Here is a 20,559-nt window from a genome sequence, read left to right on the forward strand (position 1 = left end):
ACGTCCTGGACGTGGGAGCAGAGACTCATCACGGGTGACCACATGGTTGTGTATGCGCTCGATATTACGTAATCTCATTTATTCCCTAGGGTCATTCAAAGATTCATTACTGTTTAGTTAGAAAGAAAAAACGCCACAATTAGCGTGAGAAGAGGGGCATACTCACAATGAAAATAATGACTATATGAACTGCCTCTTTGGTGTGGAATGACAATAGAATTTTCATTTGCATTACCGTACCAATATTAACATTTGTACTTGCAATAATGCTAATTATAACGGTTAATTATGACATAAATGTCGCGTAAGAAAAAGAGACATTTTTCTAACCTAGGGTATTTCAAACGATTATTATTCGTATTTTGGTAGCGTCATCCGGTCAAACTGCACACGACACTTGAACGCAGCCCACCGCCCCGCCCAATTTGCACACAGCTGCCTCAAGCGCCAAGGCGCTCGTGAGCAAAACAGTAAACAAGCTGTTGTAGTAAGAGGTGCTGCCTTCATGGACCGTGTGCAGTGGGAAAATAACACACTCATTCACATGTCGTTTGTAACCTGAAAGCAGCAAAACAAGAACATTCGTTTGATTTTGCACACGCCACAGTTTAACGGTTCTTGCCACTATTTGGCAATAATGTGATATGAAGTAATTCTATCGTGGCTCATCTTTAACAGGCGTGTTTGTTTTGCTGTAGTTTTCCAGTAAAAATGTCCCAACTCCTATTATAAGTTACTCCCATCTCTTTCTTTTGACAATGAGTTTGTTACGCTTCCTCCCAATATTCTTCGCATGCCATCACAAAACTGATACAACAAAGTCCAAAACAGCAAAGAAAAAGCCAACAGGTTCAAAGCATCAAAGGTTCAGAGCAACATGCCTACTGGGTGAGAGAAATTGTCCTAGTGCCTGCCGCAATGTAATTAATTCATGAGAATTTTAGATGTTTACATTTAATGTTAGAATTTTACATGTATTTAAATGTTGGCAATAATAACCAGATTACAATACTCTATTTAGATTACTGAGGCAGCATTGTACGGCGCCCCTAAAGGGGCATGGAGAAAAAAAAATGCGAGAGCTCGCAATACTTATTGCGAGATTCTGCAATGCTTTTTTCCTACATCAGTCAACCTGAAGTCAAACAAACACAGTGATGGAGCAGCCTGAGCCTACACATTGTGTGTGGAGAAGTGTATTGATTTTTATTTTAGTATTGGCCTAACATATAAAGACATCAAATCCGTTCATGCGCGAAGACATGGATTTGACATATGTGAGAAACATCTGAAAAGAATATTTAGAACGAGGGGGCTTTCTTGTTGTAATGGCTACTTAAGTAAAGTTGGCATGACAGTGCCAGATTCGCACTTTCACAATCAATACTTCTTAAGTTGTCTGAACACCAGCAATGGCTCTATCCCTCATGAACAACACAGACTATTTGCTAAAATGTCAAAAAAATACATTTTTAAAATATTTAATGCATCGTTGTATTTGTTTAACTTCCGGTTTACTGATGTAGAAAATAGGATTGCGAGCAATAAGTATTGCGAGAGCTCGAAATACTTATTGCAAGATCTCGCAATACTTATTGCGGGATCCCACTACACTATTGCGAGAGCTCGCAAAAGTATTGCGAGATCTCACAAAGTATTGCGAGAGCTCGCAATATTTTTTCTCCATGTCACTTTAGGGGCTCCATAGTGGAAGCCAAACTACTGGGAAAATCCTCACATGCTTAATTATCTGAAGGCAAAACAAAACAGCTCAAAGCCATAATCTCGCCAGAGTACCCTATGCATGTATGGCTGCATAGTCGCATATTGTCTCTGGAGAGACAGAGAAACATTCAGTAATCTAAAGAGATACAGGAAATTTATGACAATCCATAAATTTGACACAAATGCAAATGTAACACTAAATGTATCCAAAAAAAAACAGCGTACAGCAATATACAGAACAGAGAGAAAAGATTGAGCCTACACCAGTCAATCCCTTCCTGACATCAACAAATGAAAACATGTGGGTTTTTTTATGCATGCATGAAATAGTGATGACCGAAATATTTAGTTAACATGCACAGGAAAAGTCTGAGAGAATGTTTTTTGAGATGTAATTTAAATTTGATTATTATTTAAGTTCTTTCTTCCCAGCAAAACCATACCACACTGTTGTAGTGTGCGTCTAGCAAAAGACCAATAGGTTCTGACAAAACAAGATCCTGCTTTTCCTATATGAGAACATACAGTTAGTCCTTCGTACATAATTTAAATGATCCAATTTTAAGAGATGAGATTAACTTGTTTTAAAACATTGGAATTTGTTTAGAATATTATTTATAGTGTGAAGATATAGCCAGTCAGAGCAGAAGATCCACCTAAGATCAGGTTATCTACTGAGCATGCTGGGATCTTGTTTCATCTCCAGTCTGTGAATGCCTCCAACATAACTTGTGCGACACATGTCTGCCGGATAGTAAAGCAAGAGGGTCAACTCGTCCTGCAAGAAATTTAGTGTGTGAAAAAATAGATTTTCAGATGATGAAATAAGATTTGCAGCTCAGTCTGCCCCAGACCATCGCTTATTAGGAATTGCAGCTGATGAACTTATGTTGTAAGGTGCTGAAGGACATTTAAAAACGCTTTTTGAAGCAAGCCTCACTCCGAAAGCAGGTTAGTTCAGCATATCATTGATCACTGAATGTGTTGATGTGGATTTATTAGTCATTATTTAAAGCTGCTACTGGTGCTTTAACTGAATTGATTTTACTATTATATGTAGACTTTTGTTCAGTTTTGAATAATAAGAGCTGTTCCTATTTTGACTCATTCATTCAAAGAGAATTGAGTGTCTGTCTCACAGTTGAAAGGTTTGTGTTTCAAATCAAGCTTGTGGCCTTCCAATGTGGAGTTTACACGCTAAAGAATAAAGGGCCTGCCTAAGGAACTACAACCACAAAAATATTTTTTCATGTGAATTTCTTTTGGGTGATTCAAAATTGTGCATAAATAGTCTATGATAAGTATGTTGACATGAACTAGATAGATTTTTTTCATTTTAGATATTATTTTTCCACAGACACACAGTGGCATGGATCACGTGTTAAAAGTTGCAGACCACTACATTCTCACGCCATATGTGTACCCGGCATCGTGGGCCGAGGACGGGGCTCTGCGCCAACTCATCAGCCTGAGCCTGTTGACCAACCTCGGAGCGCAAATGGTTTACATGATCTTTGGTGCTTTAAATTTTTACTTCATTTTTGATCACAGGCTAATGAAACATCCGCAATTCATTGAGGTGGGCTGTTGAATAGATCAAATCTAATAATAACATTTTACATCAAAGTGAATTTTCTAACAAATTATGAATTCAAATTGCTGCACTGAGTAATCTTAACATTTGCCTAAATTAGTCATATGTATATATAAAAACCTCAGTATAATGAAGTGTATTCCTTCACGACTTCAACTATAACAAATAATAAACACTGATTTGAAGAATATAGTGGAATCTTAATTGAAAATGCACTTTTCCCCCCAGTACTCTGGTACTTAGAAAAGGTATAAAATAGGTATAAAATGCAAATATTGTGGCTGGTTAGTGTAATTCCAAATCACAGGGAAGAATCGAATCACGCTCTGCTATTTATTTTTCATCCAATAAAAGAACCAGGTAATTCAAGAGATGCAACTTGCAACGACTTCCCTCTTCTGGATGAGTTTCCCTACAGTGCTAATTTTCTTCTTGGAGATCAGGGGGTACAGCAAACTTTTTGATGACGTCAGCCATTCTTCTCAGGGTGATGGCCTAATTACTTAAAAGGCACATTCTCTCCAATATTGCTGAAATGCAATAAATGAATACCATTTTTATTCTCAGGCAAGGTCTTATCATTCTGTTTATTTTAGGCTGGTTCGGGGTGTTCCTGAGCATTGCTGGATTTCTGTTCTTCACAGATATGTGTATTTACTGGATACATCGTTCCATGCATCACAGGAGCATTTATAAAGTGAGTCAGTTAATTTTGCTTGTTTTTTTTTTACATTTACCGTAGATCTGAACAGTGTACACACTATACTCAAATGCCAGGTTTCTGTGATATTGAACTGACACCAAGATAAATAATAGCAATATTGTACTCGTACCAACTAGTTATCTTTGACTAATACAATATTCAGTATTCAAAATTAAAAGTTGATTAAATTTTCCAAATTTGACATGCCAACATTTTCCATCACTAACCTGCATCAACAAAATTACTTGAACCGCTGCACACGATTCATCTCCGAATGTTGTTTTACTTCTCACAGTATTTACATAAGCAACATCATTTATTCAAGATCCCCACACCATTTGCAAGCCACGCCTTCCACCCACTTGACGGCTTTCTTCAGAGCTTACCCTACCATGTTTACCCTTTCATCTTCCCGCTCCACAAGGTGATCTTATACAGATAATCCACATTTTATAGGGTGCTTTTCGCTCTATTCATGTACACATTCTTTTTCTTATGTGGAGTATTGCAGGTTGTCTACCTTTCCCTTTTCGTCTTTGTCAATATCTGGACCATATCCATACACGACGGTGAAGACCGCATCCCAGGTCCCTTAATTAGCTTTATTAATGGCGCTGCCCACCATGTGGATCATCACCTCTTCTTCAACTACAACTATGGACAATACTTTACCCTCTGGGATCGTCTGGGGGGCTCTTATAGATACCCTTCAATCCTCCAAAGGAGTGGACCATGTGACCACTTTGGCAAGCTTGCAGCAGATGCACAAAAGATGGAGAAATAGCCAGGCTACTAACAGTATTCTAACATCATTTGGGGAAGTGTTTTAATGAACTAGCGACTGATATATTGCAAAATCAGTGTTTTACTTATAAGGACTACCTTGGCACTTCAGTGTGTTAAAATGAAGCACAACGGCAGTCTTATGTTTTAATAATTTCAAAGACACTATAGAAACATTACATGATGACATATGTCATTGGTAGGCCCGGTAACCCGCTGGTCTGAAGAATGTTAAGAGGTTAGGTGTAGGTATGAAGAAGTGAAAAAATGTACCGGTAATTTCTTAAGAGCTGACATAGTAGCAATGCAAGAAATCTACACCGGGTAATCATGGGAGAATATTCATGAGGCCACACGTTGCAAATCCTAATGGCAACTAAAATTAGTAGATTAAAATATCCCAACAAAGAAAAACTGTGAACAGATCTGGTGTTCTACAGTTCCATAATGATTCAGCTTCCAGTGTTTGGAGTGTTTTCATGAAGGCTCTGCAGGGAAAGGTCTGTCCACTTCATCTCTTGTTCCTTTACAGACTCTGTGGATCCACCATTGTCCTGCTCAGCCTCAGGGAGTTCACTCTAAAAGAGATCAAAAACAACGTGATGAGATTACTGTTATTAAATTACCGACGGTGATTGCGCGGGTTCCTTCTGGGTAGTGATTGGGTTGTCTGTGCCAGCTCAGTAATTGAAAAAGATGCATACTGTTGTTGGACTAGCATGAGGTTAGCCCATTAACGAAAGATACGCATACAAAGGTTACAACTTAAAATTACTACATGGCCACTGTACTGTACTGTACTACTGTGACTTGCTGGTCTCTTTCCAAACACAATACAGTAACATACGCAAAATAGAGATGTTTTAATAGTCTGAAACGAGCTCATGGTTAAAAATGGAATATCTGTCTCAAGAAGTTTGACACTAAGCTAAACGGAAGATGTCTAGCATAGTTCTTAAAATGCATGTGCTGGTTTACCAGCGGGATTGTGACATCTTCATATGGCAGTCTGTCTTCCCTCCAGGCGTCATCGGTGAGATCTAAAACTCTACCATCTCGTTGGATTTCACTGTCCATAATCGGAACAACGCCTACTTTACTCGTCACGGAACAGCACCTGCGACAAATCTGAACTAAATTCTGGCACGTGCAGTACGTGACAAATAAATACACAACTTGAGAAATAACGTTATCTTGTTTTTCGGAAAGTCGCGTTTACCTGACGTCACAAAACGGCGCGTAGTGATGACGCAACATGACGCACCACATTTTACATGCTAATACTCATTAAAACACGCTTCTTTAAATCGTTTCAACCATTTCAAACACGCTGGAAGTCTTGTTGATAAATCTTTATTATACTAAATATACTTTAGTCCTTCGACTTGTCCCGCCCTCAAGGCATCGCATGATTAATGGTTGTTATGGAAACCAGAAAGGACTCCGAACAACCCAAGAAAGACGACGCGGGTGTCCAGGATTCGCTCTCGAAAGGTACGTTTTATGTTGTTTTCGTTAATTTTTGAAGGAATAAAACCCACGAAATCAATGTGCGAATATGACGGTAGTTTTGGTGATTGACTCTTAATATTACAATTGCAATGCGTTGGGATGGCTAATTAGTTTTGTGGATTCATTTAAAAATAAAAGTAGCTCAATATCAAAATTGTCCTCGATTCATAATCAAAATTGTTTTTGCCACGAATCCGGAAAGTACTCACGGGGATAAAGAGCGTCATGTGCTGACGTTTCCCCTGCTGAAATGGCAAACGACAAGCAAACCTATTAGAAGACTAGAGAAACGTCATCTATCATTTAGTCTAGCAAAAACGGCAAGTACCCTCTCTAATACGTACACCAAAATCCAAATAATGACCGAATAAGATCATGACTCTTTCTCCCATGGCATTTCTGTTTGTATTCGATATAGTTCTTCTGTATTGACATACTTGGACCAACAGCGCAGGTATCCGGAGACCAACATGAAATTGTCTGTTCAATGCAATCAATGTAATTTCTAATAATTAAACATGCCCCCCTTTCAGCAGGCGCTTCAGAGATGTCAGTCCCAGATGACGAGAAGGCAGAAAAAATACAAATATGCAGCAACTCTGGAAATCCAGTCTTCACCTGTACTGCCACGCCACCTGTTAAAGGTTTAACTTTATCACCATGGGCCAAACCTCAGAACCCCCTATACAGGACCACTGCTAGTGACTACGGCCTGTATCCTCCCACCCCTGAAACGACACCTTGTACATTCCACCCTAAAACACAAAAGTTTACCAGTTACCTGGAAAAGAGCGGGATGTACCGTGACAATTGCTTCAATACAGCCCTTGACCGCAGCAGGGTTTATGACTGTCCCAATTTACAACACACCATCTGAAGACTGATGTGATGACCATAATGCCTCTAAATGTTTTGGAATTCTTGATTCTTTGAGAAGTTTGGAATACGGCAACAGCTAATTTAGAAAATTAATATGTGATCTCATCAAAATTGAAAGTTTGCACACATTCAACACATTCTATTCATTAGCCATCCATTTCTCTACTTAATGTGGTTGTGCATGTGTGCAAATGACTATAATCATTTGCTTTTTAAGCTTTTCTGTTTCCCATTGTCATAAATAAACAGAAATAGATATGAAATAAAAGTATGAGAAAGTATGTGTGTGATTGTGTCTGAGCGTGTGCATCCCTTCTGTCTGACTCTTTTCTGTGTCTATGTGTGGAAAATGTGTGTGTGTGAATGAAAATTTGTGGGCAATGGAAAGAAATTCCAGACACCCCAATTCCGTACGTGCCAAACCAGAAGGATATGCATGTATGGACTGCTTATAACGGACTGCCTGTAATGATATGCTGCACATCCATTAACTTGTCAATAACCACAATAAAAGTATGAAAAATGAAACGTGGTATTTTCGTGTATTTTACATGCATGTGCGTATTTTGTCCCATTTAAAGTAGCGTTTTTGCCATACATTTGGTTAAGAAGAGCAGTCATAATTAAGATTTTTTTTTTTTTAAATGTAGTGTAAATGTTTTGCCCAGAAAACGAAATTATTTTATTTTTGTAACTTCCATTTATTTATTTATTCATTTTGTAAATATTGTCATGACAAGTTTTGTTTGTTTTGTCATGACAAGTTTCGTTTGTTTTGTTTTGTTCTGTAGCAAAAGCCCTGGAATCCTGTGCATCCGCCTCATGCCAGTGATGGTCAGTCCGCTGCTAACTCCCGACGCTACGGAACTTAGCATGGAGCTTGCCAGGTAGCAATCCCGTGTAGCGTGTTCTCATGTATGACAGATAGCTTGTAGCCAATGACCAATGTGTTTTGCGGGGCTCGTTGGGTAAATATACCCTTATTCTATTGCATTGGTTGCAAAAGCAAGACAGTTAGTTGATTGCAACTTGTGTTTGCCAACTTGTGCAGTTTGGCCGGTCATGGTTAGTCAAGCTATCGTCTAGCAGCTGGTTAGCTACAGCTCATCGTAGCCAGAAACCCAATTTGGCTACTTTCTGGCGTGACTCTATTAAACATGCTGCAGCATTTTGAAAGCGAATGAGCCGTAAGTGAATTAATTCCAAACCTCAAATGACACGAATGTTACAATTTCTTTTATGTTTGTTGTTGTTGTTTTTTTTTTTAGCCTTGTGGTTTTATTTCGACCTGCCATTGCTAGATCTGTTGCTTGGTGGGTGGCTAGCAGGCTAAAACGCTAACTGATAAGGGGTGTTGTATCGTCAACAGCACCAATAGCATTTTAGTACCGTAATTTTATTTCTGCCTTTTTGAGTTGCCTGAACTAATCCATATTTGGAAAATAAGTACACTTTTTGAATCAAGACTGAACGACTTCTCTAAAGGTAGTTTTTACTGTAGATTTTTGCAGACTGGCTTTTTTTTTTTTTGTAAAATACTTGCTTAGACTATATTTTCCTAGGTCCTGCCCTAATTTTTTTTTCTCTCTTAGTTTTTCAAAGTTGTTTGGGACCTGGAGAACCTCTGCATCAGGACTTTGTGATGCTTATGATGATTAAAGACCCCATAACATCACCTGAGCCCGCTTGATCTACTAACCCAGTTCTGTGCTGTTAAAACTTCTTTTCAAATCCTCATTTGGAGTCACAATGATCATTTGTGGCAATCCAAACGTGCTCTTTGGGACAAGAACCCCCATAATCGAGCTCACCAAATGATATGATAGTAGCTGCCTGGATCAGTTACTGTGCCTGCAGGAGCCTTGCGCAGGCTTTGCTAATCCTTTCCTCCACAAACACCTTTTCTTCCCCGTGGGAGATCCTAGCCAGTGTGCTTGCTGGCCCGGGAACCATGGGAAATAGCTGCGTGTGCCGGGAGGATAGCGATGCAGAGGACCATCACCATGGGACATCTAGGGCGTCTCGAGGACAAGCCAGGCGTGTGGACCACGGTATGGGCACAGCTGTCGATGCAGGAGAGTCTCGTAGCAGTCGCCCACGGGACCCGGTCAGACCCCCTCGTAGGGGGCGCGGCCCCCATGAACCGCGACGGAAGAAGCAGAATGTGGATGGCCTGGTGCTGGACACGCTGGCTGTCATCAGGACGCTTGTAGACAAGTACGCATCCATGTCATTGACTCTTTTTGCGCATATTTATATTGCAAGCATTATAGAATTGAATGGGCATATAATGCAGGAATATAAAATACATAATGTAGCAAGCATGTATTTTCTCTTTTCTAAACCAAAAGATAACATTAACCATGCACTTGAATTTTATAACACATAATTTGTGATTTTACAGGGGGTTTGTAATGGCTCTACTGTGACGTAAACAGGTAGCCTCGTAATTTGCGATAGCCAGTTAAAGTTCCCACCATTTTGTTAATGAGTAACTGATTAGGATCATCACTATTGCAACAGTTTTAAAATCTAAGCCTCCCAAAAGAGACAACTGCTTTGTGCCACATTAGTCTTGCATTTAAAGTTCTGTGCTTCCAAATTGATGACAACAATTTTGTGTTCCTGTCTGACAAACCATTACAACATGCTTGAGTGAGTTTAGTCTGTGAATTAATTTTAAAAAAATCATATTATTATGTTAATTGATAAATCAGATTTTAAAATGTATTTTATTTATATCCCTTTTGTGATTTAAAATAGAACATTATTACAAAATCCCAAACATAAATTATATTATTTTACTGGTTTCCAAATTAACAGCAAATGTTTACAAATATTTTAATTTGATTAACAAAAGATAGTTTGCTTTCATGTGGAACTATAGAAATCTAAAAACATGGTTAACAAGCTGACATTCCAAGGATTTGGACTAATAAAGTATCCAAATGTTTGACTCTCAAAAATGGTAATTGTTACTTGGGTAATCTATTTGTTGTCGGTTAATCGAAGAAAAGCCATAACTTTTACAAAGGTAGCAATGAGAGCTTCTGACAAATTTAAATTTGGTAATCTATTTGTTGTCGGTTAATCGAAGAAAAGCCATAACTTATACACAGGTAGCAATGAGCTTCTGACAAATTTAAATCCAAGTGTGACACCCGCACTTGCCATCTGTCTGCCATTGAATAGGTAATACTGTTAAATATTTGTTGCAAATTGCTCCATTGAATAGGTAATACTGTTAAATATTTGTTGCAAATTGCTCTGGCTAAAAATGAAACTAAATCATTTCAGACTAGTGTAGTTCGTTATCTTTCTATTTTTACTCAACTGGTTTCTGTTTCCATATTATTTAAACAATTGTTTTTGTTTTGTTTTCACCAGTGATCAAGAACCTCCTTATTCCATGATCACTTTACATGAGATGGCAGAGACAGGTAAGAAAATTTACTGTGGAATATTGTTCATATTCATCTCAAACATAGTTATTTCCCTTAATCATGCATTTTGGTTTGTATCAATGCATTCTACACAGTATGTAACTTTGCAAGCGCTGTAGGTTAAGAAGCCATCGACACTGGTCATTTTTCTGGTACATCATCTACTTGACTAAATTAATGCTGTATCTAGAATAGATGCCCCCCACCCCCCAAACTTCTAATACTTTCCTAATGACCGAAGTCTTTACCAAAATCTGTTATTTCTATTTTCAGGCATTATTCATTATTATTTGATTTCCTCAAAGTAGGATTTGCCCTTACAGACATTGCACATACATAAATAAAGTGTATAAATGCATTTATGACCAGACTTCTGCTGGAGTTTCTGACAGAGGTACTTGAGACCACATTTTTATCCAACTTGAGTTTATTGAATGAATTATGAATGAGACAGGCATGTCGCAGTACTATATCCACGCTCCTTTTTTTAGGGGGAAATCTCAAATTTTTCTTGTCTTTTTGGAGGATTTTAACTTTTTCTTGCTCGCGTCACTAGCAGACAAATTTAAAACGTGTTCGCCGGGCATAAGTGTTCAGCAGAGAGCGAGACGAGTAAACTACATGCTTGGGGGCTGCATTATACATTTGTGTCTTGGCCAATCAGCTTGCAGGCTTGATGCTTACTGAACCAATCAGACAAAGGCAAACCAAGACCAAAGGAAAATGGCATACAGTAATGGGAGATGGAGTATTTTTCTTTTTTTTTTTTTTCATTAATGCTTTTGAACACTCTGCGATGTAGTGAAGCAGTGAAACTTGAACCGCAATTTAGCTAAGAATCACTCTATCCATAAACAACACATCACCAACATTTTAGGTGCCTACCTAAAGTGCCTAACATAAAATACATTGAGACCAGCAAAAATGTGTTCTCATGTTGTGTGCTTAAATAAGACATGGTTGGATGTATTTTTACTTTTTTTTTTCTATCTTTTATATTTAGCCATGTTTTGTCCTGCTGTTTGTCTCCAGGTTGACATTGTAAATTGTAAATGAGGAATTGATCTTAATTGCCTTAGTGGGTAAATGAATCAAAATCATAATATATCTGGACAGTGAACCATGATACAGGAAGTGTTTACTTTTTTAGTCAGAAACTGGATGAAACACATGTTAGTACCACCAAAAGCATTAATGACCCGATTCACCTGTTAATTTTATGTGTGTTCTATTGATTAAGAATGTTGAACTTGGAGACTGCGCTTTGCAGTCTTTTACTAAGTTCCCAAATAGCAAATGCTAAGTTGAAAGCTCATACGCTAACAAACTGATCACGCTGATGGCAACAGGTTTAAATATTGTTGAGATTGCAATAATTGAATGAGGGCTTTGTGCTTGAGGTGGGAATCTGTGATGCTTTTATTTTCACAAGTGAACATTTGCGAGAGAACCACGAGTGCAAAATGATGCCTGACGCACCCGTTTTGCTTCTGCAAGCTGCAACGCCTCTTTTGTGTTTTAGGTGTCTATAGCAATCAATGAGGATATGATAACACAAGTTGCTTCTTGCCTGTTTTGTCTCTTAGATGACGGCTGGCTGGAAGTTGTTCAGTCCCTGATTCGAGTGATACCATTAGATGACCCACTTGGCCCTGCAGTCATCACCCTACTATTGGATGAGTGTCCCTTGCCGACTAAGGTGAAACATGTAGTTACTGATTTACTAATGGCTTTTACTCTTGAAGGGAAATGATGTTTCCTTTTCCTTAATATTTCAAAAAGTCTTATACTGTGGTGGGCCCCCGTGTTATGACATTAATCCATTCCGTGATTGGGGTTGTAAGGCAATGTATGACAGGCAATCCAAACCTGTGTTAAATAGTTAATGCGTTTATAACCCCTGGTAGAAACCTCAAAATTGTACATACATATTAAAAATTGGTGCCAAAATAGTACAGTAAGTGCTATGTATATACACTATACATGTATACAGTCAGAAAACATCATAAATAAAAAATATAGAAAGGATTTATTTACCTTTGAGTGGTGCTTGTTATGCCCATGTTCTCTCATAAGGGTTATCTACAGTATCATTTCCATATATATCATCTTCTTACTTCTCTCTTTAACATCACTAGCGATCTTGGGACCCATGACAAACCCTTTAAACTTTGAATTGAGCAGTAAAATGCACTATAAATATGGTTTTGTAACCACTCACAATCGGACAAAGCTTGACCGTTCCGCCATTTTGAAACAAGTGTGGCCGACCAAGAGCAGACCACCAACTCCGTGAGGAAACGCCGACCAATAGCAGAATTCTAGTGACGCGTTGCAGGGACGGCAACTGAAAATGAGTGTAATTACCTACAAACGCTTGCAGATGGAGACGAAACAAAACATACACAGCCAAGCCCCTAGGGTCAAGACAGTTGCAAAACCAGGAAAATGCCATAAAGAGGGGATGAAAAAACTCAGTATTCCACGTCGAAACATGAAAAATAACGTAAATCAGGGACGTTGTAACATGGGGGTCCATTGTATTCACTATGGAAATCATTTTGTAGGATGCATATCGGCTTACCCAAACTGCAGCTGACTTGACATTGAGTGGGGAATACACCAAATGCATGTCATTTTTAATATTTGTGATGGCGGCAAGTAAAACTTGTTTCAACCTAAGTTGATGTTTTTAAAATACACCGTTTACCAGAAGTAGGTAACATATCTATTTTTTGCTGGTCTGTTTGTTGGTCCGTCATATTTTCAAGTCATACGATAATCGTCGGTCTGTCAGTCCGTTGGTGTACGTTTGCCCAACCTTTTGCCTCCACTAGAGGGCGACATTTGACTTTTTTTCTGGTCCATCATTCATCTGGGGCTGGTCTACTTCTGTCTGCACTCGTATGAATTATTTTTTTCTGTTTTATTACTTATTCTTGAAGTTACACCATGTCTGTGGTTCTACAGTTACACTGCCATTGAAACACAACACGTGTAAGTGTAACACAAAAACAAAGCCAGCTAAGGGGTTTAACCCTAGGCCATAGGTGTCGGACTCCAGCGCTCGTAGGCCGGTAACCTGCATGTTTTCAATTTTTCTCTCCCCAACACACCTGATTCAAATGATTAGCTTATTAGCAAGGTCGGCAGGACCTTGAAAATGATCCTAATCATTTGAATCAGCTGTGGTTGAGTGAGAAAGTTGGAAAACATGCAGGATACCGGCCCTTGAGGACTGGAGTTTGGCTATAATACACCTTCATGTTTTAATACAGCGGACGAGAGTGCAATTATGTTCACTGGATGGTAATATCATGCTTTACATGACTCTCAAATGGTGGATGTCGTTTCTCATTTATAACTGCCTGTCCCATCTTTACGCCATGTTTTCGCTTTATGATGTTATAAAAAAAAGAAAAATAAACTTCTCAAACAAGGGGGCCAGTCTGCGCGTGTCTACTAAGGGCAACACGCTCATACGTCACTACACGCGTCACTGCTTACATCACTACAGTGCTGGTCTACTATTGGTCGGCGTCACGGGTCACTAAGATGCTGGTCTGCTATTGGTCGGCGCACAGGGTCACAAAGATGACTGCCTAAAGTTTAGACTTGATTTTGTATGAGTGCTTTCAATATCGTATTTATCATGCATGTTTTTCACAAATCGGTCTCAGTGTATACACTCTATAGTGTTTCAATATCCCGTGTTATTTTGGTAGCTCTTGCACTTGATAGGTACAGTGGCGATGCAAAAGCGTTTGTTGTTGTTGCTTTCTTGTTAGAAGGTGTTTTTGAAGTGCTGGCTAACTTCAGGTTTTGGTGTTGAACTCCAAATGCCTTTGCATACAATCTGTGTTAGATACAGTGTATGGCATTATCTTTTTGTTTTTGCAGTTTACAAACTGTCTTTGTCTTATCAGTCAATGTGTTACCATCCTTTTCCTCGATTGGAAAACCAGACTGTTGCCACTCAGATGATTTAAAAGTAAGCATTGAGCGCTTTTGTCTTTTCAATTAATGGCGGATTGCAAACAACAATTAGATGCATACCACCACCTACTGTGTGAGAGTGTAGCACTCAAGCCATCAGCTTAGTTGCCCTCCATTGCACTTTTGGCTCAATAAGCCGTACCCTCCAAAAAGTGAAAAGGAAATGAATCTCATGGCATGCCGGAGCGAGAAATCTCGTGGCATCGCGAGATTTTGTCCCATCCCTACTTGGCGATATCCAAATGACTGTGATATTAGAGCCAGAGTATTTTCAAACTGTTCCATTTAAGGTGGAAGTTGAGGAGGGTTAAAGATGAGGTTCTTGGTCATGGCATTTTATACGCACACTCACGTACACAGACACACACACACAAATAAAGACTCATGAAAGTGTTTATTGCAAACTGTTACAAGATATTTATTTGTTACACGCATCATACAAAATTTGTATAACATAAAAAAACATTCCACAAAGGTGTTATTAATAACACAAAAATGTAAAATTACAAGAGATTGCCTCTAAAACCAAAATAAATAAACCCCAATTCAATGATGAAATAGGTACAGTTTTACCATTTAAAAATGTCTGCGGGAAAAATAGCAGTAACATCACAAAAGTAGAATATCAAAGTCCTTAGCCTTCCACTCAAGAGGAACCATCTTTGAGTAAGCAACTGGTGTTGTCTTTAGGACGCTCTCCAGAAACTGTCGGACATGCTGAGCCTGAGTGCGTCCGTGGCCCGCCAGGACGCTCTGACGCCCGCCAAACACAGAAACACCACAGCTGTCCTCGGATGTTTGGCTGAGAAACTGGCTGGTACATTCACACCCTTGAATGTTGTTTTGTTCCCACAGACCCGATCTTCCTGCTAATCTTTGCCCTCTTTTCTAAGGTCCGGCCAGTATTGGACTCTTGAGCCCCGGAACTCTTGAATACCTTCTAGAAAGCATGGTGAGCAAAAAAATGTTTTTAAATTGATGGACGGAGAAGCGCAAGTGCAAATATTTTGACAGCCACTGCAAGTCAATTCTTTTCTGAATAATAATACAATCTATATCCACTTTGAGTACTGCAATGTCATTGCTAACTATTGTTAGCAACAAAGTCTGAAAGTTGGGGCGCATTTTACAAAAGTACTAAATGCAATGCAACTTGCCTTCTATTGGCAGCACTCCAGGGATGCTCAACCTACCTGATTCCTTTACTGACAAATGATAGTCATGTCTTGAAACTAGCATTAGCACACACAGGTGATAATGTGTGTTTGATTCATGTTAACAGCAATGTCATGTTTGATTCCGCTCACGTATTGTGATATCTACTGTGGATAATGGAGACATTAGTCGTTGAACTCAGATTTATTATTTACCAAAGCACAGCAAGTGTAAGCTGAGCCCAAAAAATCCTCCAAAGGTTACATCTAGTTATGACTGATTTATGATGTGGAGTTTGTCTAGTAAAAAAAAAAAAAGTAAATGAATGACTTATTTCATGCGTTTCCTTTCTCAAGAGCCCGGAGGCGCACCCTACTGTCATGCTGTTTGCTCTGATTGCCTTGGAAAAGTTCTCTCAGACCAGTAAGTTCACTCACAGTATCAGATTCCCTGACGAGGGGTTGAAATTCATTTGGAAAAAAAAACTAACCCTCAGGTGAGAACAAGCTGACAGTATCAGAGTCTTGTATAAGCAAGAGACTGGCTGTGCTGGAGTTGTGGGCAGAGCATGCCGACTACCTAAAGAGGCAGGTGGGATTCTGTTCACAGTGGAGCCTAGACAACCTGTGTGAGTAGGCCTGTGTATTCAACAAGCTCTGTTACATTGATTTTGTGCTGATGGATCACTAAAGAGGACGCTGTGCTGCTGCTTGTCCCCTTCCAGTCCTGAAAGAAGGCCGCCAGTTTACTTACGAGAAGGTCAACCTCACGCATATCAATGCCATGCTCAACAGCAATGACGTCAGCGAGTACCTCAAGATCTCCCCCAGTGGATTAGAGGCCAGTTTGTCTGAATTTAGCCTCAGTTGTTAATTGTAAAGTATATGCTAAAAAGAACAAAAAAAATACATTTCATTCCCAGCAGTATGTTTTACATGTTATGAATGGGGCCCGGATGATAAATCGGACATTATTAACTCAATCTAGCATTTTAATTAATTGTCTGATTACTTGGTTATCATATTCCAATGTCATGCCTTCCAATAAATTTAGCGTCACTGTTTTAAATGTATTTTTTGGCCCCCGCCACAGGCTCGGTGTGATGCCTCCTCCTTCGAGAGTGTGCGTTGTACATTCTGCGTGGACTCTGGCGTGTGGTACTATGAGGTGATAGTCATTACATCAGGCGTGATGCAGATCGGCTGGGCCACAAAGGACAGCAAATTCCTCAACCATGTAATCCTTCTGTCTTGTGTTTCCAGCCATTTGCTCATCCACAGTATGTGTTTTCGCAAACGTTTTCACATGTGCAAATGTCTGTCGCAGGAAGGTTACGGGATTGGCGACGATGAATACTCGTGCGCATATGATGGCTGCAGGCAGCTCATCTGGTACAATGCTCGCAGTAAACCTCACGCTCACCCCTGCTGGAAGGAGGGTATGCATTTTGAAATGACTGAAAATGAGGCATAGATTTTTTGTTTTTGTTGTATTGTAGCAGCAAGATTAGTTTCTTTTTCTTAGAGCTGATAGTGCTCTGCTGATGGCCTCTTTGTAGGAGATGCAATTGGCTTCCTGTTGGACCTCAGCAAAAAGCAGATGGTCTTCTATCTGAATGGGCATCAGCTGCCACCAGAGAAACAGGTCTTCTCCTCTGCCACGTAAGTTCACACTTGATGATTTTTTTGTTCCAGTTTTACTTAAATTCTCCAAAAATGTCTTCTTTTTTTTTAATCTGTCAGGTCTGGCTTCTTTGCGGCAGCCAGTTTCATGTCATACCAGCAGTGTGAGTTTAACTTTGGCGCCAAGCCATTTCGTCATCCGCCCTCAGTCAAGTTCAGCACCTTTAATGACTTTGCTTCACTGCTACCAAGTGAAAAGATCATCCTACCAAGGTAAGATGGGGCTTTGTGTATATTTTTGTACTTTCACAAAGCAGTGACAGACCTAAAAAAAAAGTTTTACTACTCTTACAAGGTTTTTAACACTATCATCTATATTCATTGAATTATTTTTACAGCACCGTCACATGACTTTATTCATCCTTGGAACCATTACAGTGTATATGTTTAGCTGAATGCAGAAAAACTATGTTACAAGCTTTTGAATTTATATTGTTGGCATAGTTCACAACATATTCCCATGTTTAGTCAGTGATTTTGTTGTAACGCATTGCTACCAGATTACTGTCAGCGCAATAGATAAAAAGGATCTTTTTACACAATATGACCACCCAACTTCAAATACTTTATAGGTTTACATTATTTACTTAAGCCGACATCAATATTTTCAAGATACTTTACAGGTTTACATTATTGACTTAGGCCGACATAAACATTTTCAAGGCTGTGAAGGACACCAGCAAGCCAATGACCCTAGCGAGGATAAGTTGCTAAAAAAAATGGATAGATGGATGGAAAAAGTCATAGTTACTGTATATAAACAGGCAGAGTACATTATCTACTACCTTCTTAATATATATTTCATTTGAATTGGTAAAATTAAACCATGCCCATCTGGTTTTATGAATGAAATTAATTGTGTGTGTTGTGGTAACTGCCCTTTATAAAATGTCATCTAAAAACGAGTATAGCATAGTTTTTGCCTTCAGTGCGCCACCCTATATGAATGAAAACTAAAATGTTTTAATACATTGAAAATTAAGAAATGTTTTAATAAAGTAAAAACAAGAGTCTTGTTGCACGTGGGTGGTCATTATGGCAACCTTTTGCCATCACAGAAAATCTCATCACTATCAGTTGACTCAACTAGCATTTTATGTGCTTGTGTTTTGTCTAGACATCGCCGTCTGGCTTTATTGAAACAAGTTAGCATCCGCGACAACTGCTGCACGCTGTGCTGCGACATCATGGCTGACACAGAGCTGCGGCCTTGTGGACATGGGTAGGCACATGCATAGGTCTGCCATACTTTGCAGCGTTCACACCGCCATTATTCATAACAATTCATGAGACCACAGCATATCTTAGCTGATTGTGTTCAGCTTGTATAAAAGGATGTTTAGTTTTTCCAACAGTCATCTCGGTTACGCTTGTGTGAAAGTAATGAGAAAACAATATGACTTTCACATCGTAAGAATCACTTCAATCAATTCACAATCTCAATAATGCCACTGGATTATTTGTTTACTCTCGTACTATAGCATAGCACTGTGAAATGTTTTAAAACTTGTTAATTGGCTGCTTTTTCTGTGGCTGTTTTTTTTTTTTTTTTTTCCAGGGGTATATGTATGCAGTGTGCCTTACAGTTAGAAACATGTCCCTTGTGTCGTCAAGACATCCAGACTCGAGTCAGACTCATTGCACATGTCTCCTGACACTGCTCCTGTCACGAGAGACGCACAAGCCCTACTGCCCCCTTCCCTACTGGTCCAGCTGGCTTGGAGAACGGTGCCGCAGCGAAGGTACCAGAACTGCGCGTTCTGGTCAGAAGAGGCCTTGGTGAAGGGGTGATGATAGGAAAGGGAGGAGATGAGCAGATGGGAAGCCCACCACAGCAGAATTCCTGTGAGCTTTCACTCATTCAGTGACATCTCCTCCTGCGTTCTTCTGAGCAGAAGCAAGACAAAAATCTTCCTGAACTGTGCGCGAGTCAAAACAAAGTTGTCGATGTTACATCAAACGACTCATCTGCAAGACCCAGCTAGCGGACCTCTTTCCGCAAATTAAGAGACCACGTGTTACGAGGTCACTCTTTTGGGTTCTGAAAGAGCAGGGTAGTAGTAATCAATACAGTCGCAAAAATACAGTGTTATAACCCTACGGTAAAGACAAATGTGAGCCACTTGTGTAAATCTGCAATTTATTGTTGCAAAGGTAGCATTGTCCTTGTCTTTGCTCTGTTATACCGACATCCCTTGGTCTACTCCCTGTGCTGATTTTTGACACATGCGTTATGCGGAGTTTCCAAATATCTGGAAAGTGATGCATTAATATCAAGACCAAATACTTGCTGCTGGCCTTGTTAGTTACACAAGGCCAATGTAAAATATCGAGCGACCAGGGGTCCCCAACCTTTTCCCCTTAGGGAGGAATAACGCAACTTGATAATTAGAGGGAGGGGGGGGGGGGGGGGGGGGGCAGGAAGTGCACGTAAATATAGTGCACCCACCGTTAATGACAAACTAACGGGAGCCCTCAGCTTCTGTCTCTCTTGACACAAATGGGACGTCGGGAGAAGTTGCGAGCTCAGCCGGTAAGAAAAAGGTAGAGCAGACAAATCAATCCTTGGCAATTTGATCGACGACAAAAAACAAACACCATTAACGCCAAACTGATGGGAGCCCTCAGCTTGTCTCCACACAGATGGGAGTATTGAAGCAAATCCAAGAGAATCCAGCCAGTTTTCAAAATAAAATAGCTTTCAGACTCAGATAAAACGAAACAGAAATAGTTCATTATTTCACGGTCGGTCCATGCAGCCCGGTACCAGTTCATCACGGACCAGTAAAGGGCCGGGCTGGCGGTTGGGGACCTCTGACTTATACTGCCAATTTAACAAGCACCCTTCAACTGGGTACTGTCATGAATTAAAACTCTTGCTTGTGCTTTATTTGAAGTCTTAGTTTTACCTTTGCGTGCAGTGGTGTGTCAGTATGGACCGAGACGAGTACCGTATATAATATACTCGAGCCATCTAAGTCTTTAGTTTGCTTAAGTAGCTTGCTTAAAAACCATCCATTTTCTGTAGCCGCTTGTCCTCACAAGGTTTGCAGGCTTGCTGGTGCCTATCCCAGCTGGTTTGGAGCG

The 20,559-nt window shown here is 39.7% G+C and overlaps 3 protein-coding genes across 6 annotated transcripts; 2 read left to right on the forward strand and 1 right to left on the reverse strand.

Annotated features, from left to right (window-relative positions):
* Window positions 1–852: 852 nt before the first annotated feature.
* Window positions 853–5,979, forward strand: LOC148422148 (lathosterol oxidase-like). Of its 2 annotated transcripts, none has more exons than XM_088418344.1 (6): window positions 853–888; window positions 3,083–3,304; window positions 3,674–3,806; window positions 3,916–4,016; window positions 4,318–4,446; window positions 4,534–5,979. In XM_088418344.1, the coding sequence occupies exons 2-6, from the start codon at window positions 3,095–3,097 to the stop codon at window positions 4,804–4,806; spliced, it is 846 nt and encodes a 281-aa protein (XP_088274470.1). In that variant the 5' UTR covers window positions 853–888; window positions 3,083–3,094; the 3' UTR covers window positions 4,807–5,979. The 2 variants fall into 2 exon arrangements, with proteins under 2 accessions (XP_088274470.1, XP_088274471.1); XM_088418345.1 differs by having other exon boundaries at window positions 879–920.
* Window positions 4,824–6,050, reverse strand: anapc13 (anaphase promoting complex subunit 13). The gene is made up of 2 exons (XM_088418346.1): window positions 5,784–6,050; window positions 4,824–5,383 (listed from the first exon to the last, which is right to left on the reverse strand). Exons 1-2 carry the CDS (start codon window positions 5,880–5,882, stop codon window positions 5,258–5,260), a joined length of 225 nt encoding a protein of 74 aa, XP_088274472.1. The 5' UTR covers window positions 5,883–6,050; the 3' UTR covers window positions 4,824–5,257.
* Window positions 6,051–8,029: 1,979 nt separating this feature from the next.
* On the forward strand, window positions 8,030–19,862 carry rspry1 (ring finger and SPRY domain containing 1). 3 transcript variants are annotated; one of them, XM_088418199.1, is made up of 16 exons: window positions 8,087–8,164; window positions 8,248–8,383; window positions 8,789–9,413; window positions 10,584–10,636; window positions 12,226–12,338; window positions 15,326–15,452; window positions 15,529–15,587; window positions 16,147–16,213; window positions 16,287–16,418; window positions 16,515–16,630; window positions 16,883–17,026; window positions 17,117–17,228; window positions 17,349–17,451; window positions 17,533–17,685; window positions 18,590–18,694; window positions 19,031–19,862. In XM_088418199.1, exons 3-16 carry the CDS (start codon window positions 9,016–9,018, stop codon window positions 19,125–19,127), a joined length of 1,779 nt encoding a protein of 592 aa, XP_088274325.1. In that variant the 5' UTR covers window positions 8,087–8,164; window positions 8,248–8,383; window positions 8,789–9,015; the 3' UTR covers window positions 19,128–19,862. The 3 variants fall into 3 exon arrangements, with proteins under 3 accessions (XP_088274326.1, XP_088274325.1, XP_088274327.1); XM_088418200.1 differs by lacking the exons at window positions 8,087–8,164; window positions 8,248–8,383 and adding an exon at window positions 8,030–8,083; XM_088418201.1 differs by lacking the exon at window positions 8,248–8,383 and having other exon boundaries at window positions 8,090–8,164.
* The last annotated feature ends 697 nt before the right edge of the window (window positions 19,863–20,559 follow it).

This window comes from Hippichthys cyanospilos, chromosome 6 (assembly GCF_059441005.1).
Source record: "Hippichthys cyanospilos isolate Australia breed blue-spotted pipefish chromosome 6, RoL_Hcya_1.0, whole genome shotgun sequence".
Taxonomy (NCBI): Eukaryota; Metazoa; Chordata; class Actinopteri; order Syngnathiformes; family Syngnathidae; genus Hippichthys; species Hippichthys cyanospilos.